Genomic DNA, 26,326 nt, shown 5'->3' with positions numbered 1-26,326 from the left:
AGCTCAATTATTAGATTTTTAATTTATAAGATAGTTTGTGGCAAATTAAATGATATTAAAACTCTATGTTATATCTAAAGGGATGGGTAATTTGTTACCCACCAAGCTTTTTTTATAAAAATATCAAACAGAGCAGAAATATATGAAAACTGCGTTGCGTTAACTACATTGTACATGCAACATTCATCAGTTTATATGGACAAAAATGGAATACTACTACCGTCTTATTCTTCTTTCTTATAAATATATATTTCAAATATTTATCAAAAAGATTGTGGACAAATTCAAAGAACTAGAGAAGTAATTGATATACTTGAGATTTAAAAGTTCTTCTATTAAACAAACAAAGTTGTGCTTGATAAATGTGATCAATAAAAATGTAGCGATAATTGATTTTTTTCAGATGAATTCATGCCTAACTGTTCTAATATAGTCGAAAACACAGTCTCGAATATTCATTCCACAATGAATTTGATCAAGGCGATACGCTTTTGCATTTTGCTGTATGTTTTAGGATATTCAGTAGGCCGTGACAATTCAAGTTCGAATTTCTACCAAGTGAAAAGGTATCTTCATACCTTGCTTTTGCAAAATTACTCCAAAGACATACATCCAGTTTTGGATCATAAGAAACCTGTAACGATTTCTGTGGTCGTCTTTCTAAAAGCTATTATTAACTATGACGAGATAGGAGGAACCTTAAGTATGTCCCTTGGTCTCGAACTTTCTTGGACTGATGAACTTCTAAAATGGAATCCTGCGTCCTATCACAATATTTCCGCCCTTCGCATTCCTTCATCCAAAGTGTGGACACCCCGTCTGTTTAGTCCTAATGCGTTCGACACCTTTTCTATTGACACGGACAACTCTCGAAGTGTTGTATATTTGTATAATGGCACTTCAAAATATACCGTCGGAGTTCGTTCTTCTACACTGTGTTCGCCAAATTCGAGGTACTTTCCGTTCGACACTCAAAAGTGCCTAATTGAAATTGTTACCTTAGCCACATATTACGAAGAAATCTTCGTTGCAAATCACGTAAACGAACACGTGTTTGAAGAGAATCCAATTTGGAAACTCGAAAGCATAAAGCTTTTTGTAGACAATGATGAAAAAATGTATACATCAGTCCTACGGATAATTATAAAAATTCAAAGACGCCATTCCTTCTTCATATTGAACATATTTGCTCCCATAATATTTCTAGCCATTGTCAATCTGTTCGTCTTTATGTTACCGGTTGAATCAGGCGAGCGAGTGTCTTACGCCATCACTGTGTTGCTTTCGTTTACTGTGTTTCTGTCTCTACTCACAGACTACATTCCAAAATCTAGTCTGACAATTTCGTTGTTTTCAATCTACATGTTCACGGTGTTGGCCTACAGTTCTCTGATCACGTTGAGCGTTGTTATTATTTCTGACATTCATTTCACAGTCGAGGGTCTGTCTCCGAAATCTGTCCTCTCTAGAATGGTAGTGGGAATTATGAGGAGCCCAAAGACCAAAATTCGGAATGCTGTGATTGAAGTCACTGCCACGGATATTCATATTGACAATGAAGAAAAACAGACAAACCACTCTGACACAGATTACAAAACAATATCTTGTACTCTCGATAAAGTTTTTATAAATGTGTATGCCATTCTGTTTGTATTAATTACCATATTTTTTATGACATTTATTGGTGTGGGACCTCAAGCAGAACAAAACTAAATCTATGTAGCATGCAAAACAAAATATACTATCAGTTTAATGAACAAAATGTTAAGTGATTGATTGATAATGTATCTTTGTTATTGTTATTGCATTTTTATCTATTTCTAGAACTATATGCTCAAAAAGTTACTGGATATTTTTGTCACTAGAAATACTATTCTGCCGCAAGAAAATAGTTTCCCTTATATTTACCCTGATAAACATTTTATTGCTGAAAATATTTTGTAACAGTTAAATGAATTCAATTTATTAATTAGTTATTACATGTAAATGTAAATATAAGCATTAAATCATTAATTTCAGTGCAACAGTATGGGCATACTAGCGCGCGTTATTCAATTTGTATACACACACCATTACAATTATGAGACCACATCTTTTAAAACAAGAGGCCCATGGGCCACATCGCTCACCTGAGGAACAATAGGTATGATAAAATCAGCTTAATGGAGTCACAATACAAACAATCTGGACAATGTACAATAATACATGTAGATCCTGTATAAATAAAATCCATTTTTCCCCCTGGATATTCTTATGTTTATAATCATTAGTCCCTTTTCTAACAGGATGATTTTATAGTCATATCACATGTTGAGTATTGCAGTCCTCAAAAAGATCCCTTACAATTGTTTATATATGGGATATTAAGCTACATCAAACTCTGAACCTTCTTGTGAGGCCAAAGAATTGTCCTGGAGCCAAAGTCTTAACAATTATAAAGAATCATCTGGCTGATTAGTTTCTGAGAAGAAGATTTTAAAAGATTTACTCTATATATTCCTATGTAAAACTTTAACACCCCCACCCCCAATGTGGGCTCACCCTACCCCCCGGGATCATGTTTTCACAACTTTGAATCTACACTACCTGAGGATACTTCCACACAAGTTTCAGCTATCCTGGCTGATTAGTTTCTGAGAAGAAGATTTTTAAATATTTACGCTATATATTCCTATGTAAAACTTTGACCCCCCCCATTGTGCCCCACCCTACCCCCAGGTATCATTAATTTCACAACTTTGAATCTACACTGCCTGAGGATGCTTCCACACTAGTTTCAGCTTTCCTGGCTGATTAGTTTCTGAGAAAAAGATTTTTAAAGATTTACTCTATATATTCCTATGTAAAACTTCGACCCCCCATTGTGGCCCCACCCTACCCCCAGGGATCATGAATTTCACAACTTTGAATCTACACTACCTGAGGATGCTTCCAAACAAGTTTCAGCTTTCCTGGCTCATTAGTTTCCGAGAAGAAGAATTTTAAAGATTTACTCTATATATTCCTATGTAAAACTTTGACCCCCCATTGTCCCCACCCTACCCCCAGAGATCATGATTTTCACAACTTTGAATCTGCACTACCTGAGGATGCTTCCACACAAGTTTCAGCTTTCCTGGCTCATTAGTTTCTGAGAAGAAGATTTTTAAAGATTTACTCTTTATATTCCTATGTAAAACTTCGACCCCCATTGTGGCCCCACCCTACCCCCGGGGGTCATGATTTTCACAACTTTGAATCTACACTACCTGAGAATGCTTCCACACAAGTTTCAGCTTTCCTGGCTCATTAGTTTCCTTAGAAAAAGATTTTTAAAGATTTACTCTATATATTCCTATGTAAAACTTCGACCCCCCATTGTGGCCCCACCCTACCCCTGAGGATCGTGATTTTCACAACGTTGAATCTACACTACCTGAGGATGCTTCCACACAAGTTTCAGCTTTCCTGGCTCATTAGTTTCTGAGAAGAAGAATTTTAAAGATTTACTCTATATATTCCTATGTAAAACTTTGACACCCCCCCCCCCCCACCCAATTGTGGCCCCACTCTACCCCCGGGGATCATGATTTTCACAACTTTGAATCTACACTACCTGAGGATGCTTCCACACAAGTTTCAGCTTTCCTGGATTTCTGGTTCTTGAGAAGAAGATTTTTGAAAATTTCTCAGAATTTTTCATTAATTTCTAATTATCTCCCCTTGAAAACGAGTGTGACCCTTAATTTTCACAACTTTGAATCCCCTTTGCCTAAAGATGATTTGTGCCAAGTTTGGTTGAAATTGGCCCAGTAGTTCTTGAGAAGATGTTGAAAATGTGAAAAGTTTAGGGACAGACGGACGACAGACAAAATGTGATCAGAATAGCTCACTTGAGCTTTCAGCTCAGGTGAGCTAAAAAATAATGATTAAATGCTTAATTGTAACCATCCATCTGACATCACCGTAGTCATCATGCTTATTTTTTTAGCATTAACTGTTATGCTCCATTTCCACAACTATTTAGATGTTGACTATTTTTAAGCAACAACTATGCTGCTCCATTTTCATATCTATTTAGATGTTGACTATTTTTTAAGCAACAATTATGCTGCTCTATTTTCACATCTATTATGATGTTGACTATTTTTTAAGCAACAACTATGCTGCTCCATTTTCACATCTATTAAGATGTTGACTTTCGTTCTATGCTGCTCTATGTTCACATTTACTTGGATGTTGAATATTTTTTCAAGCATCAACTGTGATGTTCTATTTTCACGTCTATTTAGATGTTGACTATCGTTCTATGCTGCTCTATGTTCACATTTACTTGGATGTTGAATATTTTTTCAAACATCAACTGTGATGTTCTATTTTCATTACATCTACTGAGATGGTGACGATATTTTTTTCACCCAGCATTACCCACTGATGTTCTTCTCTCACATCACCATAGATGTCGATTTTTTTTACCCCATCAAAAGCTAATGCCCAATTCTCGAATCATCATAGATTCAATTTTTTTCAGCACCAACCACTGATGTCCTCATTTTACCATAAATGTTGATTTTTTTCTTCCCAGCATCAAATGTTGATATTTTTATTCCCAGCATCAACTATTGATGCCCAATTCTTTTTTTTTCTTTTTTTATATTCAAGCATTACTTTATTTAACTGTTACCTTGTTCGATATAACATTACCTTCCACTACTTATTTACACTCTACCATACCTTTTATTTTGAGGACATTTTTTTCGAATCAGGAGGGAGTTATCATAACGTGCATTGGACCCTTCATCAAAACATTTTAATATGGAGGTTTTCCTATCTTCTGCATAATGTATTTAAGGTCTTCCGTTTCCAACGGAAGACCTTATTGTTATTGCTTTGTTTCTTTTTCCCTTTTATTTTTTTTTTCTTACGCTTTTTTGTACAAGCGATTTTTTGAAAACGACTTGACCGATTTTCGTGAAAATTTCAGATCTTGTAGATATTGATAAAAACCTTATATATAATTTTTTATTTTAATGACGTCATTTCCGTTCGGGAGATATTGACGTTTTAGTGATTTTTAGAGGGTCATTTTGTCCTGCTATCTCCTCCTAAACGAAAAAAGATATTGAATTTAAATTTTCAGGGATTGTAGACAAAAGATTGTAGATGTGTTTAAAGGCATTTGTGGTTGTCTGGCTTCAAAGGCGTCGAAGCTCGCCTGGACCCGAAAATCGAGTTTAAAAAAACGACGTAATTTTTAATGGTTTTCGTTCTTTATCTCCTTTCCTGAAAATATTTTACCATAACATATAGAGCAAATAAAATTTATATTTACAGGATCTTCCGTTTGATAACAAGAAAAAGGGGCTGGTCCCTTAAATAAGGGGCCAAAAGGGCTCTAAAGTCTTTCTCCCATAGCACTTTACTGAGAAATATTTTGTCATATGTTTAAGAAGCAAAAATGTTCATCTTTTACTAATTAAACTATACATTATGAATTTTTTATTATGCGTTACGTAAATAGGGGTTTTAAGGGGCCAAAAATCCAAAACTTCGATCGAATATATCTCAAAAAGGACAAATATTTTAAAAAGCAAAATAGAATAAAAGATGCTTAGAATGATGTTTTAAACAATATTCAATCATAAAATTTTCGTTATCTGGCCCCAATAAGGAGATGAGGGGTCAGCCCCTAAAATGTCCTTTCCCAGATAGCTCTTAAACGGCAAAGAATTTTTAAACACTTGTTGAACAAAATATGTTTAATATCAAAAGAACTTTCGTATGATGCCAAGAAAAAGGGGCTGGCCCTTCAATTTAGGGGCCAAAAGGGCTCTAAAGTCTTTCTTCTATAGCACTTTACTGAGAAATGTTTTGTCATATGTTTAAGAAAAAATGTTCATCTTTCACTAATAAAACTATACATTATAAAAATTTTATTATGCGTTACGTAATTAGGGGTTTTAAGGGGCCAAAAGTCCAAAATTTCAATCGAATATATCTCAAAAAGGGCAAATATTTTAAAAAGCAATATAGAATAAAAGATGCTTAGAATGATGTTTTAAACAATATTCAATCATAAAAGTTTCGTTATCTGGCCCCAATAAGGAGATTAGGGGTCGGCCCCTTAAATATCATATCCCAGATAGCTCAAAAACGGCAAAGAATTTGTAAACACTTGTTGTACAAAATATGTTTAATTTCAAAAGAACTTTCGTATGATGCCAAGAAAAAGGGGCTGGCCCTTCAATTTAGGAGCCAAAAGGGCTCTAAAGTCTTTCTTCTATAGCACTTTACTGAGAAATGTTTTGTCATATGTTTAAGAAGCAAAAATGTTCATCTTTCACTAATAAAACTATACATTATAAAAATTTTATTATGCGTTACGTAATTAGGGGTTTTAAGGGGCCAAAAGTCCAAAATTTCAATCGAATATATCTCAAAAAGGACAAATATTTTAAAAAGCAATATAGAATAAAAGATGCTTAGAATGATGTTTTAAACAATATTCAATCATAAAAGTTTCGTTATCTGGCCCCAATAAGGAGATTAGGGGTCGGCCCCTTAAATATCATATCCCAGATAGCTCAAAAACGGCAAAGAATTTTTAAACACTTGTTGTACTAAATATGTTTAATTTCAAAAGATCTTTCGTATGTTGCCAAGAAAAAGGGGCTGGCCCTTCAATTTAGGGGCCAAAAGGGCTCTAACGTCTGTCTTCCATAGCACTTTACTGAGAAATATTTTGTCATATGTTTAAGAAGCAAAAATGTTCATCTTTTACTTATTAAACTATACATTATAAATTTTTTATTATGCGTTACGTAATTAGGGGTTTTAAGGGGCCAAAAGTCCAAAACTTCGATCGAATATATCTCAAAAAGGACAAATATTTTAAAAAGCAATATAGAATAAAAGATGTTTAGAATGATGTTTTAAACAATATTCAATCATAAAATTTTCGTTATCTGGCCCCAATAAGGAGATTAGGGGTCGGCCCCTAAAACGTCATATCCCAGATAGCTCAAAAACGGCAAAGAATTTTTAAACACTTGTTGAACAAAATATGTTTAATATCAAAAGAACTTTCGTATGATGCCAAGAAAAAGGGACTGGCCCTTCAATTTAGGGACCAAAAAGTCTTTCTTCCATGGCACTTTACTGAAAAATGTTTTGTTATATGTTTAGGAAGCAAAAATGTTCATCTCACATTTATTTAACAACATATTATAATTATTTTATCATGTGTTCCGTATTAAGGGGTTTTAATGGGTTTTAAGGGGCCAGAAGTACCAAACTTTGATAACATACCTCAAACAGAACAAATATTTTAAAAAACATTATTTTGAAAATCAATATAGAATAAAATGCTGAGAATGATGTTCCTAATAAAATTCAACCATCAATTTTTTTTTGTTGCCCCAATAAGGAGATAAAGGGTCAAATATCAAAGTCAAGGTCATATAACCTTCAAAAAATCGCACGGAAGACCTCCTCGTTGCTCGCAACGAGATCGTGTCTAGTTTTATTATTGTAATTGCATTTCTAACTATTTCAAGAACAAAATGTTTAAAAAAGTTACTAAAATCTTTTGTCACTATAAAACCTATTTTGCCTAAAGAAAATAGTTTCTATTATCTGCTTCGTATATATTCACACATTCAACGGCGATGAACGAAATATCTATCTAGTTAAGGTCAAACAAATTTTACGAAACAAACAACTTTTTTATTATAAATATCTTTAAATGGTTGATCTACTCAATTAGTTATTAGTTATTGTCAGTTATTGATATGATTACTAAGTAACCTGTAATGTACCTCAACTGGACCGGGTCGATTATTGTCACAAGATCCGAGTGCGTCACTATATACTGGATCCTGGATGAAAAAACTTCTTATCTTTACATCGAATTGTTTGTTACAGAACACCAACCAAGCAACTACTCCCAAAGGTACTACAGTTTTTTGTGACACACTGCTGAACTTAATAAATGTGGGGGGTTTTAATTATCGCCAAAAAGTACGGTTTTTTTAGGCTGAATAGTTTTTCCTCTTAAACAAATAATCCTTTTGCTTGATGAATGTAATCAATGATAATGGATACCTATTAAATAAATTGATACTTCACTGTCGTTTAGTTAATAGTCTGAAGCAAGGCTTGAACATTCATTCCAAGATGAATTTGATCAAGAAGACATTCTTCGGACTTTTGCTGTATGTTTTAGAATATTCAGTGGGTGATGGAAATTTAGGTTCGAATTTCTACCAAGTAACAAAGCATCTTCATAACTTGCTTTTGCAAAATTACTCCAAAGATATACATCCAGTTTTGTATCATAAGAAACCTGTAACGATTTCTGTGGCCGTCGTTCCAAAGGCTATAATCAATTATGATGAGATAGGAGGAACCTTAAGTATGTCCCTCGGTCTCGAACTTTCTTGGACTGACGAACTCATAAGATGGAATCCTGCGTCATTTCACAATATTTCCGCCCTTCGTATTCCCTCGTCCAAAGTGTGGGCACCCCGTCTTTTTGGTCCTAATGCGTTTGACACCTTTTCCATTGACGCGGACAACTCTCGCAGTGTGTTATATGTGTATGATGGAACCTCAACATATACAGTCGGAGTTCGTTCTTCCACGCTCTGTTCGCCTAATTCGAGGTACTTTCCATTCGACACTCAAACGTGCTACATTACTATAATAACTTTAACGTCATTTTTTGAAGAAATATTTGAAGCAAACCATGTGTCAGAACACTTGTTTGAAGAGAATCCAATTTGGATACTTCTCTCCTTGCAGACTTCAGTTGAAACTGATGAAATAATGTATTCATCAGTTTTTAAAATAATGGTAAAACTTCAAAGACGCCATTCCTTCTTCATGGTGAACATATTTGCTCCCGTAATATTTCTAGCCATTGTCAATCTGTTCGTCTTTATGTTACCGGTTGAATCAGGCGAGCGAGTGTCTTACGCCATCACTGTGTTGCTTTCGTTTACTGTGTTTCTGTCTCTACTCACAGACTACATTCCAAAATCTAGTCTGACAATTTCCTTGTTCTCAATCTACATGTTCACTGTGTTGGTCTACAGTTCTCTGATCACATTGACCGTGATAATCATCTCCGACATTCATTTTACAGTCGAGGGTCAGTCTCCGAAGTCCTTCACAGCTAGAATGGTAGTAAGAATAATGAAGGGTCAGAAGATCAAAACCCGTAATGTTGTGACTGAAGTAACTCCTGTAGATGTCCATGTAGACAATGAAAAAAAGCAAAAATTCCATATCGACTACAAAACATTATCTTGTACTCTGGATAACATTTTCAAAAATATATATGCTGTATTTTTTCTATTAGTAACAATATTTTTTATGACATTCATTGCTTTTGAATTATAAACTGAACAAAAATGAATATATTTATCATGCATTTTTAAGTTAACTAGCAAATAATGTCATGTATTTACAAATTTTAACATATCTCGGATGGTTTAAACAATTTTCATCAAGTTAAGTGTAATATGTTGCTTTTAGTTGAATATATTATATTTATTCATAGAGTTGAAGCTTTAAACATATCTTTTTAAAAAATGCGCTGTTGTATTATTATTAAAAACAACTTGATTGAAAAAAAATTAAGACTGGTCAAACTGAATATGAACTTAGAATGCACATAAAATGATAAACATTTCTTATTACTCAGTTATATCCTCTGAATTATGAAACATAATATGACAACCAAACTATCTTTGTATATCACTGCAAGAGTAAATATAAACGTAAGCATTCTGTGCAAGAATGTCTTTTAATCAAATTGCTCTGATTTATAGCATAAAAGATATCTAAGTAATTTTTGGGGTGTTATTATAAACATGTTAAAACGAAAAAATTAAGGAGAGCAAAATGTGAAAAGGAATGTTTATATTGCATGGCGCATTTCTTGACTGATTTGATTTTACAAACATACTCTATTGAATATAAGTTAATTAGCATTACCAAAACTTTTTTTTGTTATTAAAAGAACATATTTTAACGCAATAATAAATTGGTTATGATATTCTCTTTCTTAAGTTTTGATTCATTTTTGTATGTAAAATTGGCATAAAAACAAGAGGCCCATGGGCCACATTGCTCACCTTAACAACAGTTCCTTGTATCATTTTATTGCAGTTTTTAAATATTTCCCCCATATATTTGTACGTTAAACTTAGACCCTTCTTGGGCCCAGTATAAGTCGGGAGATCACGATTTAATCAATTCAGAATCTATCTTTTCTTAGAATGCGTGCGTAATCTTACAAATTGTACCATTGTAGTTTTTGAGAAGAAATTTTTTAAACATTTTCCCTATATATTTCTATATTAAACTTTGGACCCCTCTTTGGGCCCCAGTATTAGTCCGGGGGTCACGATTTTTACAATCTTGAATCTATATTGTATGAGAATGCTTGAATAGTAATCTCACAAATTGGGGCATTGTAGTTCTAGAGAAGAAGATTTTTAAACATTTCCCTAAATGTTTCTTTGTCAAACTTTGAACCCCTTTTGGGGCCCCAGTATTAGTCTTGGATTCACAATTTTAACAATTTAAAATTCTAACTATATATTCTAGCTTTGGTGTAAATATTGACGTTTCTGGTGACACCCGCCCTATTTTCACTGGTTTTCTATTATCTCCCTTTTAAAAAAAAAAAAGTTTTGTCCTTTATTTTGACAGTTGAGAATCCCCCTCACATAAGGATGCTTTGTACCAAGTTTAGTTAAATTTGGCCAAGAAGTTCTAAAGAAGAAGTCAAAAGTGTGAAACGTTTACAGACAGACGGACGGACGGACAACAAGTAATCAGAAAAGCTCACTTGAACCGGTTCAGGTGAGCTAAAAACCAAATGGATTGCGGATGTCGTTTTGAACTTGTGTCAATTTATTTCTCATTAAAGACCGCAATTTAGTATTACATGCTGCACTGTCTTTCATTCCTTATGGGGGTAAAATAAGTTCTATTTTGACAATAGTGGGTTCTAAGAAATTGAAAATCATGGACAATATACCTATCATAAAAAAGGTTGTTTTTCTTATCGTGATGATGATAAGATAAATGTTTTGTGGGGTTTGCGGATCGAATTAACAATATTTGTAGTATTTACAGATTAAAGTATGGAATCGTTTGTTTAACACATATAGAGTTCAACGATTTTTTTTTTACATATGAAAGAATTGGTTAACTATGTTACATATATGCAGTCACGTATTTTTAGGTGATCCCCGTAACTTTTCTTGGGGGAAACTTCTTGCCACTTAGTACTCCAATTTAAAAAACACAGGATGAACCTCTGCCATTCAGTCAACTGAATGTTAACTGAAAGATCTGGAAAGGTGACTGAATGGCACAGCTATGTCAGTCACCTTTCAGTTACCGTTCAGTCACATTTCAGTTAACTGAATGGCAGAGGTTCATCCTGTGAAAAATATTTTTAAAAATTCTAACTCTAAGTGTCCTGTCCCTCAGTCTTATAAACAACGCGTCGAGTTTCTCTAATCATAAGAACCAACAACATATACGTATATAAAAAGAAAATTAAATAATATTTTAAAAAGAAAAAATTATATACTAATCTCCTCTCTTAAGTTGATAACGTTTGAACGTATAAAATTATGTTTATATGTACGTGTACATTTTAAACTAAATTTTTTCGTCTAATGACATGTATCAAAATAATGATGTCAACAGAGAACATCTGATAGATAATTGGAAAGGATGTAGAAATGCAACTTAAAATTGATGGGTTTGCCATAGATCTTATCAAGTTTTACTTTGGAAATAGTACTACAGTTTTAATTAAAATAATGAAAAAGGAAATCCCATGATGAGTGACCGACTAGCAATGTAAATAAAAGAGAGACGCGCTTTTTCCAATGACGTGCACAAAAGTATAATAATTTTGTTGACTGCAATAAAATTAATAGGGCGAAAAAATCAATCATTGTAATTCATCGTTGATGATTCTTCTTTATTTGTTTTCTTCTCCATTGCGAAATGAGAAACATATAATTGCTTGATTGCATATCATCTTAGCCACTTCCCGTATTAATGAAATGTTTGCTGATAACATTTAAGGCACGGAGCAACGAAATTTCACAATGACTCAAAACGCAAAATTTCATTTGTTATAAGATGTATTTAAAATCTATGAAGCATTTTCTTAGAACAATTATTTGAACCCTGAAATAATAACCTCCTATGCAGAGTTGTTGTCCATCACTCTTTCACTGAACGTATATGAGAGGTAAAATATTCAGCAGTTCAAGGCACATGCACCTGACGTTACATTTGATTTGTTAAAGGGGGTGTTAGGCCATCGTGTACATTTGAGATTAAGAATCTTAACATTTACATTTTCTGAACTGGCTTATTTCTGCCCAAAACAGGCCAAAAATGTTGCCAAAGGTATAAAAGCAATAAATATGAAATTCTACATGTCATTTTGTTTGAAAAGTGTGAACACAAGAACAGGACCATGTCTTTTTAATCGCTTAGAGCAGCTGTCGAACTGCGAAGCTACAGACTTATTTTGAAGATTAAAATACATGTATCTGAACAAACATGAAGGGAGTTCTATGGTGATCTCTCTACAACCATTTGTTGAGAAAAAGTTTGAATCTTGCACATAAAGGTTGTAACTTTGCCTCAAAATGGGATACCTTATTTTTATCAGTCGGCTTGAGATCTACCGGGTATTTCATAACAAGAAAATTTCAGTCAATGATTAGAACTCCTCTCTCTATGGAAACACATTGACGTTGTTTTCTTTTTTTTTTAATAAAATAAACGTCAATTAAAAAGAATCTCCCAGTTTGTTGAATGTAACATACATTCCCTTCATATTTTTTCAGACTTTTAAATTTTCAAAATAAGTCTGTAATAGCCGCGCTGTTCGACAGCTGTTCTAAGTGATTAAAAAGGCATTGTCCTGTTCTTGAAGGCCTAAACATATATAATTTTCATACAAAATGACACGTATGTTACTACACACTTTGAAAAATTACGCACTTTGAAAAAAAAATTTTAAAGTGCGTATAATTTGGGACCATCTTAACGCACTTTGAAAAAAAAAATTTTTTTCAAAGTGCGTAGATATCGACAATATCAACGCACTTTGAAAAAAAAACTGTCGATTTCTTGAACTTTCAGATAAAATTGATAGTAAAATGTATTCCTCTTATAGCGTCAAAGTAATACACAAATACATCCATCCATCTGTCCATCCATCATTGAGAGAGAGAGAGAGAGAGAGAGAGAGAGAGAGAGAGAGTACTGACGAGAAAATAGAAAACACGCCAAGCTATGGTACAATAAATTATATGACTGTTTATTGTTGGCTGAAATGTACATTCAGTGTAAAGAATGTTAAAATAGGATTTCAAAAATGTATAAATTCTTGTAATTATCCGTTTTTATAATTTTGTTTTCCTAATTTAATGCCAAAAGATATTCTTTACTCCACATAAGAACTGAAATTTAAATAATGACTGAATTAAATTCAAATTTAAAGCTAGCGACCTTATACTTAAACATAATAACCTGGGTTAGAACAACGTTTTTAACGTTTATTAATACATTCTTAGTTCGTTTAAGACAAAAATGAATTTAAAATTTTCATGCTTTTATGTGGTTTTAAATAGATTTGAACAATCATCGCTTTATAAGCTGCGAAGTTGGGAAGGAGAAAAAATATGAATTGTGCACTGCACGAAAAGTCGCGTTTAATTTCACCTTAAATGCAATTTAAACGTTACGATTATTTAAAATTTAAGTATGTAGTATTACATATTGTGTGCCCGAAAACGTTTAAAAATAATTAGCATTTAATATGAGTTTACTGGATTCCGTAAAAGAACAAATTTAATAATGTCGGAAAAATTGTAAACTTACTCATACGTACAGATTTAAGTGTTCCGTAAACTAACATTATACATCTTGTATATAAAACATAATTTTCATTAAACATGCTAAAAAAATTAAGTTTAATGGATATATTAAATTTGTTTGGTTAATAAAATTTAATGTTGAATTTTAATTCATTATTTGTTCTCGTTTAATTTACATTTTACATTATAAACTGTCAAAAATTAAATTATATACGGATATCTTAAACTTCCTAAAACATTCAAATAAACGCTTTTATCAACTTACATTATACCTCTTGTTTATGCGACGATAATGTTTTGATTAACCCTGCCAATATAAAATGGAATTGTATATATTTTACGTCATTATTATTTTCGTTTAATTAAATAATTATACCACCGCATACATCTTTATATAACTTCAAACATCCAGTTGTTTTCTTTGAAATTGTTTTTGCTATCATTTTTGAAAATTAAAATCACACACAAGTCCACTTAAGATTCGATTTTATTGCATGTTAAAGTCTCAATGATGTAAAAAAATAAATACATGTATTCTTACAGAGCAAAACATTTGAAAGTTTTAAGCATAAAAGTCACAATTTAGAAAATTACAATACATACGTCATGATCAAGATACATATGGAATGGATGCCATTACAATTTCTGATATAGTTCTTAAAAAATACTTAGGTAAAATGTCCAAATTTGGAATTGTGAAATGCACATTTGACTTAAGCAAATGCAGGCTAATACACATTAAATGGAAATAATGGAATCTATATGGACTAGTAGGAAAAAAACACACAACTGAAACAGACCCATAAAAATTGCTGCATGGTCTGCAAATAACAAATTCTAGCTTAACTTGCGTATTTTCATATACAACATAAATTACAACACAAAGTCAGTTTTTCTATATATTAAATGCATGTGGATAAAGAAAAGGAATTGTTGAAAGTTGACAATACTGAAGTAATCAAATTTTTTTTACTTATTTACTGGTCACTAAAATACATACACACGCACACACAAATTCTCTTTCCTAGTACATGTATTTTGAAAATAGCATGTTTTCATAGAAACATACATACTACATACATACTCTATAGTTCATAACTGCAAATAGATAAGAGTTTCCATGAAAACCACTTCAGAGAAGATATATATTAACAATCATATTATATGTAATAGCATTGAAAAAACTCTATATATTTATATACCGGTATATGATGCATACAAATACCAAATTATACTAAATTGAATGAACAAATTGTTCAATAATAGGATGTACATGTGCATCTCTAATTTTAAACACTTCATGTGATTTTAAAAATAATTCCTTAGGTTTTACATTATAATATTGAAAATTTATTATACAGAAAAGGAAAATACATATTCTAATGACCAGACTATTCAGTTAACATTTTGGAACGTATATAAAGTAATTTTAATTAACACAAACTTCCAATGCAAACAATAATTGATTATCAAAATTTGGCAAAATGGTAAATTTAAATCATGGAAATTCAATAAAATTCTTCTAGTCTATCCTAATAAGGTCTGGAATAAGATCAAGCATATGCATGTACAAAATTTAAAAAAGTTATGACACTATTAAAATTCAACTCAATCTTACTTATCATAAAAAGAAAACAGTTTCCCCAATATTTTACTCAGAAATGTCTTATCAAGTATTGTTTATTTCTTGCATCTGTAAGAAACTGACAGGGAAGCCTCACTCGCCCACAAGCAAGAGCAAAAGGATCGGTCAGAGACACCACCTTTCTCTTACTTGGGTATCAAGATCTGCAACTTACTGCCAGCAAAGCCCTTTCAAAATACTCTTTCATTGTCTCCTGCTTAAAATTCACTTTCAATAAAAATTCTTCTAGTCTATCCTATTAAGGTCTGAAATAAGACCTGGCATATGCATGTACAGAATGTAAAATATAGTTATGACACTATAAATATTCAAATCAATCTTACTTATCATAAAAAGAAAACAGTTCCCCATTATTTTACTCAGAAATGTCTTATCAAGTCTTGTTTGTTTATTCCTTGCGTCTGTAAGAAACTGACAGGGAAGCCTCACTCGCCCACAAGCAAGAGCAAAAGGATCGTTCAGAGACACCACCTTTCTCTTACTTAGGTATCAAGATCTGCAACTTACTGCCAGCAAAGCCCTTTCAAAATACTCTTGCATTGTCTCCTGTATATTTTTAACAACAAATTTTGTTCACTATAGAGCTAATTAAGCTAATAAATTATATAAGTGAAACTTGTACAAATATGTAGATTAAAATAACTTGAGATAAAAATTGTATTTTTTCCGTAAATTTTCTAGTCTATGTCCAAGTTTCAGGAACAAGCTCTGAAAGATATACATACAAAAAGTCCTGTATAACTGCCTAGATGTCCATAAAAACTACTCTTTACTCAATAAATTATCAAAAATCTAGTCTTTAACTCTTTACTTAGAACAAAAGAAACAAATTATGATAAAATATTCATTAAAATAACCACTTTATATCACTCATATGTGTTTAGTTTATAATTTGATTTGTTATACTTTCATGTTAAATACTGAAATCTGATTGGTTAAGACGCAGTTAATAATATTTACTATTACCCTCAGCGTTAGCAACGCACTTGGCAACGGGTAACATTAAAAAATGTTACATGCGCGAAAATTATGCGCGTACGGTTCGCTGTAGAATTCACGTTATTCCTATATAAAAGCAGTAAAATTTTCTTAAAAATTTTAAAAAAGACATTCAGTATAACAAAATAAATAGTGCCTGTTTGGGAGGATAACAGTTGAAATTGACACCCCTCGAAAACCATTGTCAACCTCCGCTTCGCGTCGGTTGACAATGGTTTTCTCGGGGTGTCAATTTCAACTGTTACCCTCCCTAACAGGCACTATTTATATAATATGATTTTAAACTTATACAAGCCTTTGACAGGGAAGCCTCACTCGCCCACAAGCAAGAGCAAAAGGATCGGTCAGAGACGCCACCTTTCTTACTTGGGTATCAAGATCTGCAACTAACTGCCAACAGAGCTCCCTTTAAAAATAAATAACTTCCTATTGTCTTCAGTTCTATTATGCTATAGAGATGTATGCACTAATTACTGGAAATAAACTTAAACATATTTGTAAATAAATTGAGATAAAAAAAAGTATGACTTGGTTACATGCCAATATGACAAAAATTGATAATCATAATGGCCAAATTTAATCTGTAATTGATCAGCATAAAAAAAAATTCAACAATAAAAAAATACACAATGAATATTCTTTTATATAACAGTATGAGTTGAACAAGTAATATCAGATCCTGTATTTAAAAAAATACCCAGGATATTTTTAGGTTCATCATACTACAACAATACATCAAGCTATTTTGCAATGATTTTATAGTCATACCACATATTGAGCTTTGCAGTTCTCAAGAAGTGTTAAACAACTCTTTATACATGGATAATAAACCTACATCAAAATATGAACCTCTAGCGAGGAACAAAAATTGTCCATGGGACGGAGTTAACAATTTCATACAATCAACAATGTATATGTCAAAATGCTTGCATATCAGTAAAACCATATAATAACTTTCAGCTCAGGTGAGCTAATTATACATGACAGTTGCAACTCTTTTAAAAATCTCAAATGGCCCATTTCTGTTCATTTGATATATTTTCTGGTTTGTCTCTAGATGATTCATTGTTGGTCCTTATACGTCTTATACTTTGCCTTTTTTAACATTTGGATTTCAGAGCAGAACTTTTGGTGTCCAATTAAACATTCGTCAGAGCGCCACTTTAGAGATGTGATTTCATATATTGTGTCATCTTCCCAATCATTTTCATATTCTGATGACATCATCAAGTACTCGACAAGAAATACAGGTTCTACTTGTTTCTTTTTCTCCTCATCCCAGGAGGTCTTTTGTTTAAATACAGCCTGACAGCCTGTCTATAGTATAACTTCCATTTTCTACAACATATATACACACAAAAATACACATGTTTATAAACATATATTGTCTTTAAAAAGCCAACATTGTAAAATGTTCAGGCTTTTCTTTTAAATTCCTCAGACAATTTATTTAAGCATTAAATCATTGTTTTTTGAAAGAGGAGTAACAGGCATTTGTGCATCATGAAAATTTGTCTGCACACACTATTGCAGTTATGAGACTATATATTTCTAAAAACAAGAGATATTTGTGAAACACAGTTGTCCCCTTCTTCCTTGGAGAAATGAACGAAAAAGCAAATAATTGGGATTTTCCAATATCCAAGGGGCATAACTCTGTCAAAAATTGCTCAATTAGACTCTAAATCAAACTTGACCAAAATATTATTATGATGAATCTGTGTGTCAAATTTCATATCAATAGGAGCAACCTCTGCGTTAAAGGAAATTGTTGGTGGACCGGCCGATCAACAACAGCAATGTAGTATTCCCTCCCTTGTCTGAAGGGGGCATAATAACAAGTATTTACATTTCTGTTAATTCTTGCCTTATCTGCAAATGCGATTTATACATCAAAACTCCTTATTAATCTTAAAAGATAAGTTAAATCAATAGAACAGTCACTGTATATAATACAGCATAAATTAGAACTTTAATACAAGTTCATGAGTTTGGCAGTTGTAAACAGGGACATTTGAACATATGTATGGTCTAGACTCTCAAAACATGCAGTGCATATAATTGGGCATACCCTTGTTTCCTTTGATACAGATCCATTCCTTTCTTGAAAGAATCTACTCTCTCCTTCCTTTATCTTGCATAGACAGGAAATATCTGTTTATTGCATCTAAAATATAACAATGCAACAAAAATTAGAATATTATTTGTAAAGTTTTATTTAAATACAAGAGCGCGGGATCTGACAAACACAGGGTTCGACACTAACTGTTTGATGCATTAGTCCAGCCGGACTAGTGCCTGTTCATTTTAACTAGTCCGCAGGCAATTTTATGTGCCCGTCAGAAATAAATTAAAAAGCATTACCGAATTTGCCTTATATATAGTATGGAGTTTTTAAATAGCATTTGTAAGAAAGGGGTGCATAATATACACTATAATGTTTTTCTTACAGGTGTTGCACATGTTTAGTTGTATTGTGCTATGCAGTACATAGCAATGAGCTGCGTATTCACTATCTCTGTGTACTGGGTGTATGCCGCCATTACAGATGTTATAAATAGATCTATGCAAATTAGATCCAGGCTATGAGCTACCTTGTTCTTTTCATTGTCTAAGTTCTTTAAAAATCTGTTTAAAATAATAAGCAATTTATCACAAATTATTTAACGTAAAACAATTCATTTAAATTAAACAACTCACAGGAGATTCGTTTCACCTATATTTTTTAAAAACACATAAGCGTCCCTTTCGAAGCTGTTGTTGTGAACACGTGTGCTTGTAACCTATTAATTTTCTCGGACATCCCCTTACGGCAAAGAAATAATCAAGTCACCCATAATATCCTGCATACCTCTGTTGTTTTGCTCGGTAACTCTATAATCACTGCAATGTATCATATGCTAGATAATAAAAATACAGTCAGGGTTTTCCATTAAAATGTCGACAATCACACATCGTTAATTTACACATTTTTTAAGCAGTTTGACCGGACTGACTAGACAGAAATTTTGTTAATCCGTAAGAAAATCTATTAGTCTGTGACTAACGGACTAAGGTTAGTGTCGAACCATGCAAACAAAAATTTTTATTGGTGTGGTCTAAGTTGTTAATTCTTTAAAAAGTTTTACTTCAATATTTGGTTTCCATCATCAGATTTCATTTTTCACTACAATCCTAGGGAAATTCCATGGGAGTATCCATCATGCACAGCAATCTGAAAGTATGCATTCACAAAATATCATACCAAGGCCATACAATTATATAGTTGCTGATATTGAGATAACTCCTCTCAATATGCTCCACATGTACATTACAGTATAAGCCTGTATAATACAATTAACAAAAATTTTGGATGTGTACAAATGATTAAATATATATCAATATACAAGCCAGACACAACATTTATGCTTATCAAATATATGTAAGTTATGTCTCAGCAATATTACATTCAAACATGCAAAAAAAAAAAAATCAGTAAGGTATACAGAACATCATGAGTTTTAGGTGTGGAAATCAGGACCGGGTTGCTCAAAACATTGGTTAACTTTAACCACTGGTTAAATCCCTTATCCAGTGGTTAAATTTTGACCAGTGGTTAAACTACGTTGCTCAAAACTTAACCACTGGCTAAATTGCTTAACCAGTGGTTAACTTTTGGCTAAAGTTAACCATTCTACAAAGCTGGGTTAAGTCTTTTAACCAGTGGTTAAACATGGCTGCTAGGTTGTTGTTTGACCTAAACTTTGGCAGACGACACAAGAAACAGCGAGTTTACAGACATTTCAGTCATAATTTTGACGAGGCGGAATACAAAGAAAGGTACCGGTTTTCTATGGAATCGGTAAGATTCATAACAGATCTTATAGAACCAGAGTTATGCCGCCCCACCATGAGGAGTCATTCCCTGTCCGCTATAAACCAAGTAGAAATCGCTTTAAGGTACTTTGCCACAGGTGATAATATGAAAACTGTGGGTGATACCCTTGGTTTTCACAAGTCAAGTGTATCAAGAAGTGTGCGCGATGTTTCGCAGGCCTTAACTGATGTTTCTCCCAAGTTCATCAAGTGGCCCTCTACCACCAGGGAAAAGATGGCAATCAAGAAGAGGTTCTATGGTATTTCTGGATTTCCGGCTGTAATCGGCGCGGTTGATGGCACTCATGTCAGAATTATTGCCCCTTCTGAGCATGAATCAGTTTATGTAAACCGCAAAGGATTCCATTCAATCAACACCCAGGCCATCTGTGATCATGAAGGTGAATAAGCAATATATTTTAATATATCCTAATATATTTGAAATGAATATATATGATTATATATTACAGGTTTAACACTACAAATCGTAAGACCTATAAAAAAATTGTGTGTTTAGGGTAACACTGATGAAAAAATTAGGTTAGGTAGGTAGGGATCTTTTTTTATTTTATCATATTTTTTTCTGCATGAATCCTAAGAATGTTTGTTTGTGTCACATTTAAAAACGGATTTTTTTATTGAAATGATATAAAATTCACAATCGGATAAAAATTTACATCTAAAAATGGTAGGATAGGGGCATTTTTATAGGTTAGGTCGGGTTACCCTAAACACACAACTTTTTCTTTCGGCCTAACGTAAAGTCATTTATATCGATGATGTCTTGCTGTTTGGGTGAAGGCGGGGTTTGCATTATTATTTGAAAGAAAATGACTTGTAATGTCAATAATTTAATAAAAGCAATTTAATTGTACAATTGTAGAAAACTCTCTCTCTCTCTCTTTCTTTCTTTCTCTCTCTCTATTAACTAATCGACTAATCCCTACACTTTCTTTACAGGCCGTTTCACCAACATAGTTGCCAAGTGGCCAGGGTCAAACCATGATTCTTTCATTTTCCGAGGATCCAATGTTGGAATCGACCTTGAGGTACATCACCGAGGGATTGATGTTGATGGGGTTTTACTGGGCGACAGTGGCTACGCCTGTGGACGATACCTCGTCACCCCCTTCTTACGACCAGTAAATCAGTAAGTATCAGACACATGTAAAATAAATAATTAGCATATCGTATCTAATCATTTTTTGCAATAAATTTTTCCACATCCACTTCAATGCCAAACTGAGAGAGAGAGAGAGAGAGAGAGAGAGAGATTAAAATCTATGAAAAGAAATCTTTGGCATTGAAATTACATAAACACATGAACTATTACACATACCGGTATATTTCAAGAGCTCAACAAAACTACAATGCAGCCCATACAAGAACAAGGGCAGTAATTGAACGCTGTTTTGGATGGTGGAAAAGACGCTTCATGGTTTTACATGGAGAAATCAAGGTATCAAAAATTTTAAATATGAAAGTTGTAATGAATTATGGATATCAAAAATCAATTATGATATTAATCCACATATTTAAACTGTACCTGTCACAGGCGTCGGAACCGGAGGGGGGGGGCTAGGGGGGGCTTAGCCCCCCCCCCCCCCCCCACTTTCTTTGCTAAGTTAGACCTAACCATTAGGCACATAGCAGAATGGAGGGTTCAGCCCCCCCCCCCCCACACACACTTTTTTTTTCGCAGGAAACATTATTGTTCCGTAATGTACGTTTGAAAGATTGAGAAGTTGGAGTCAAGGTCATACTAGCTCCCCCCCCCCCACCACGGATTAAGAATTTCGTTAATCTTGGAAAAAAAATTTTGGTAGGTAAGGTTTTTTTTTATTGGAACTATAGGTATACCCCCCCCCCCCCCACACACACACACACGTATTAGGATTTTCATGATTTGGGGAATTAGGTTTTTTTCTCTCAATATTTCTGAGGATCAGTCTAGCCCCCCCCCCCCACTTTTAATTTGCTTCCGACGCCACTGCAGCCTGTAAATAACAGTTTACATAATATTTTTATTATATTCAGTGTAAACCTGAGAGAGTATCCAAAATCATAGTGGCTTGTGCTGTATTGCATAATATAGCTTTGGACAGAAAAGAAACAATGGCTGAAGATGATAATGGCATTGCTTGTGATGAAGAAGACTTGGGAGGAGTCGCTGTTCAGCCTAGAAATGATAACATTCGCCAGTTCATCGTTGATAACTACTTTTAATGTGTTTCATAAAATTACACCTCATTTTCTGTTTGGACACTGTAATGTGAAACTTCATATTTCAGTTTTTTAATTTCCAGTGACACTTTTTCTTTTTGCAGCTTAATGAGTTCAGTCTCTTCTTTGATTCTGCACAGGTCTGCTTGTAGAACTTGTTTCTGTAGATCAGATACATTTTCTTCACATTTTCTCTTCCTCTGTTTATCTGCAATGAAATTTAAAGCATCATTTAATGAAAGTTTCTCTCTCTCTCCTCTCTCTCTTTATTCATTCATTCATTCATTCATTCATTTATTTATTTATTTATACACACACAATTGACATGAAATAAGATAAACCTACCATGACAATGTGATTTTTTATTTATCCTGGCCCCTCTTTCTGTCACTTCCACATCATATATTACAGCTGTTCCTGTTCAGATAGATAAAACAGACAATTGAGGGTTTCAAACATTATTTTGTTGAATTGAATATCATTTAAAAAAAATTATATGTATATATCAAAAAAAAAAATATTTACCTGACTGGTTTTGTGGAAGTTAAATAATTGTCTCACCTGCATCTTGAAACAAAAAAACAATATTTGTATAAATCAATTTGTTCAGTGAAAATGTACATATCATTAACTTATATTCAATATTCATCTATCAAACTATGCGACATAAACTATTAACACTCTCTGTTAATTGTTCTTTTATAATTTCTGAAATATAAGCTTAAGTGGACTGCAATTATATAGTAGTACACTAAATTTACAGAGCAGTATAAAGTGAAAAAAAAAATCATGTATAATACATAATTTTTTTTTTATCATTATGACAAACATTTTTATAAAAAAAAAATATTATGGGGGAGGGGGTATAAAGACTATGATTTAATATCAACTTTGGCGTAAATGTCAGTTTCTATTCTATTTCAAAAATGTCATTGGGAATTGCACAGAACATCCATAAAAATCACTATGTCAAATTAATGTGTATTACAATGTAATAAGGTTTTGATATATAATGTGTGCTTACCTGGAGATACTGTGGTGTTTTCATGCAAATTTGCACATTTGACATCCTTGAAATAAGTCTGTGAATTTTGTGAATCTAAAATGTTATTTATAACCGAATTAAAGTACACTATAATTAGATAATGAATTATTAATTACATTTTGTGAGCAGTTTTTTTTAATTAAGACAGTCTATGATAGTCATGTTTTACATTTTTTTAATTTTTTCTATACTATTATAGAAAGAAGGACAAGCCAATTGTCATATATAAGATATAAATCAACAATAACAAAGCAATGATCAATCAAATTTCAATATTTGATAATGCAGTGTACCTTTTCATATCAGCATTGATATCAATATTTTTTTCATGAGTTAAATAGAGTAAAAAATATAAGATTGAACATCACCTGATGTAATGAGCAAGTTTTAACTTACCGAGAGTCTCATTCACATTGTCTTCACAGTTTGGTGCCTCTGGAAAAAAAATAGAAAAAATTCACATCTTAGAAACATTTATGCCAACACAAATTACTGTTTTTAAATTTCATAAATGTTTATAAATTAATATGGATAATATACATTTTCACATGAAATTAGGGATGTTAACTGTCATTAAATGTTTACTTATTTGATAATACCCCCACCCCACATACAAACAAATATCCAATTCCTTTTATTTCATCTTGAACATGGAAACTTGGGGGTGGGTTGGGGGGTGTCCCGGTCTTGTGAAGTTTCTATTGTTAACTCTTAAAATAATTTTGATTTTACTGCCTTTTTTCAGATTGACAAACTTCATAGAAATTGCTGTGTATACATTCATATTTTTATATCTTTGGTATGCGGAGCTAAATACACTAAGGGCGAATACAGTTCGTTCGTTGACCATGACATTCACATCAAAACAGAGACGCGTTTTCACGACGGAAACTGGAAGAGGAAAGATGTTTGTGCGGTTTTACGGTTATTTAGTGAACAATTTCGTGGAGTGAATTAAATTCAGGGCCGCAATATGAAATCATTTCAATGAATCTCCTTACGCATATTTAAATATTATTATCACTGATTAAAGAATGAAAATCTACCATACATTTCGAATTTTCTCGTTGAAAGACAACGGCATTGAAATGGGTAAATTTTGAAATCTATACTTGAAGTTGTGAATAGTTTTTTACCTGTAATGATCAATCCACCAACCTCCACACCGCCGACAAACCCGGTGAAGTTAGGGGAATCCTCGTGCAGGTCCAAAATCTTTTGTGACACCGCATCGAGGGGGGCTTTCGGTGGTCCACCGCCGGTCTTTTTTTGGTGTACCCTTTGGGTCACACTCTCCCCCTTCGCCTTTGAACAGGCTTTGCGATATTTTTCCTTCACCTGTTCGATGGTCCGACAGACACCTCCCCTGGCATTTACAGACTAGGTAATTTTTCTCCAACAGTCATTTTTTTTTGCGTTGGTTACCTGATTTGTCTGTTTACTTTGGATGATATCGATATGTTTCTCAACTTGTTCAATTATAAATAAAATTTCATCGGGTGAAAAGTTCTCACTTCTTTTTTTGGCAGCCATGTTTGACAGACGGACAAAGTAAGTGCATTGTGGGATACTAACCACTGGTTAAACAACAGTAACCAGTGGTTAGTTAACCACTGGCTAAATTCTTTTTGAGCAACACAACTTTGACCACTGGTTAGTAAACCAGTGGATACTAACTTTAACCACTGGTTAAGTTAACCAGTGGTTAAAGTTAACCAGTGTTTTGAGCAACCCGGTCCAGGTGTACAACAAAAATGAAAGGCTTGATCACCCAATTCTTTTATTTATTTTAGCCAAAGCTTTGTAAAATGTTGTGTTCAGATGAAGCCTACTGTTTTAATTCCTGTTTTTTGTCAGAGAATGTACCACATAATCCTCTAATTCTTAGCCCCCCCACCCCCACCCAAACAAGATTCCAGCAAAACCTAATTCAAAAAACATTTAAACAAAAAAAAAATTCTACAGCTTCAATACAGTCATGAATTTTTTCAGGGCTGGGACGATACTTTACTTAGCAGATTTGGTACAAATCACGATACATGAGATGCGATATGATACATATCACGATACATTGCAACTTAATGAAAACATGAATAAGGGCTTAAAATTTATTGAATCAGTCTATGTATTACCACATGTTCAAAGTGATTTCATTATAATTAAAATGAACGTTGAACGTTGAACAATTTACAAATTACTTTCGTCTTGTATTCACTACTTTTCATAAACAAGTAATCCGAAAGTTTTCCACACTCCAGATTAAGTTTGAATCGATTTGACAACTTTACGAGGTTTTCTGCCATCTTTGTACTAGTGCTGAAACGAATGTTCGAATATTCGCGAATGAATAGTAAATTTCTAATATTCGAATGTATATTTAGCATATCGAATATTCGATCACATGTTAAACACCCATATCAAGCACTGTAAACTATGCAGCATCATGTTACTTCATTTTCCTCGGAACGAAAGTAAATATAAAGCCATCTATGACTGCCATGCTTGGTAGAGTCTATTACTTACCCCAGTAATAGACTCTTCCGCCATGCTTGTTTACCTTGAAAGTAAAAGCAGGGTTTACATTGAACGGAGACAAACATTCTGGATTTTTCAATTCATGTCAGACGCTGAAGAAAAAAATTGCTTAACTGT

At 33.1% G+C, this 26,326-nt stretch overlaps 3 protein-coding genes and 2 long non-coding RNA genes across 5 annotated transcripts; 3 read left to right on the top strand and 2 right to left on the bottom strand.

Moving 5' to 3' along the window:
- Positions 1-385: 385 nt before the first annotated feature.
- LOC128178873 (5-hydroxytryptamine receptor 3A-like) lies at positions 386-1,924 on the top strand. The gene has a single exon (XM_052846259.1). It carries the CDS (start codon positions 412-414, stop codon positions 1,711-1,713), a length of 1,302 nt encoding a protein of 433 aa, XP_052702219.1. The 5' UTR covers positions 386-411; the 3' UTR covers positions 1,714-1,924.
- Positions 1,925-8,154: 6,230 nt separating this feature from the next.
- Positions 8,155-10,011, top strand: LOC128178576 (5-hydroxytryptamine receptor 3A-like). The gene has a single exon (XM_052845821.1). The coding sequence runs from the start codon at positions 8,155-8,157 to the stop codon at positions 9,379-9,381; it is 1,227 nt and encodes a 408-aa protein (XP_052701781.1). The 3' UTR covers positions 9,382-10,011.
- Positions 10,012-16,918: 6,907 nt separating this feature from the next.
- Positions 16,919-19,719, bottom strand: LOC128178640 (uncharacterized). The gene is made up of 3 exons (XR_008242986.1): positions 19,680-19,719; positions 18,623-18,718; positions 16,919-17,889 (listed from the first exon to the last, which is right to left on the bottom strand). It is a non-coding gene; the product is annotated as an uncharacterized LOC128178640 (long non-coding RNA).
- Positions 19,720-20,073: 354 nt separating this feature from the next.
- On the top strand, positions 20,074-22,632 carry LOC128178638 (putative nuclease HARBI1). The gene is made up of 4 exons (XM_052845883.1): positions 20,074-20,807; positions 21,367-21,556; positions 21,760-21,865; positions 22,444-22,632. Exons 1-4 carry the CDS (start codon positions 20,264-20,266, stop codon positions 22,630-22,632), a joined length of 1,029 nt encoding a protein of 342 aa, XP_052701843.1. The 5' UTR covers positions 20,074-20,263.
- Positions 22,629-25,410, bottom strand: LOC128178639 (uncharacterized). The gene is made up of 6 exons (XR_008242985.1): positions 24,811-25,410; positions 24,071-24,109; positions 23,654-23,728; positions 23,155-23,196; positions 22,975-23,046; positions 22,629-22,837 (listed from the first exon to the last, which is right to left on the bottom strand). It is a non-coding gene; the product is annotated as an uncharacterized LOC128178639 (long non-coding RNA).
- Between the last annotated feature and the right edge of the window lie 916 nt (positions 25,411-26,326).

Source organism: Crassostrea angulata, chromosome 3, assembly GCF_025612915.1.
Source record: "Crassostrea angulata isolate pt1a10 chromosome 3, ASM2561291v2, whole genome shotgun sequence".
NCBI lineage: Eukaryota > Metazoa > Mollusca > Bivalvia > Ostreida > Ostreidae > Magallana > Magallana angulata.
The sequence above is the reverse complement of the archived record's forward strand: the minus strand, read 5'-3'. Positions and strand labels throughout refer to the sequence as shown.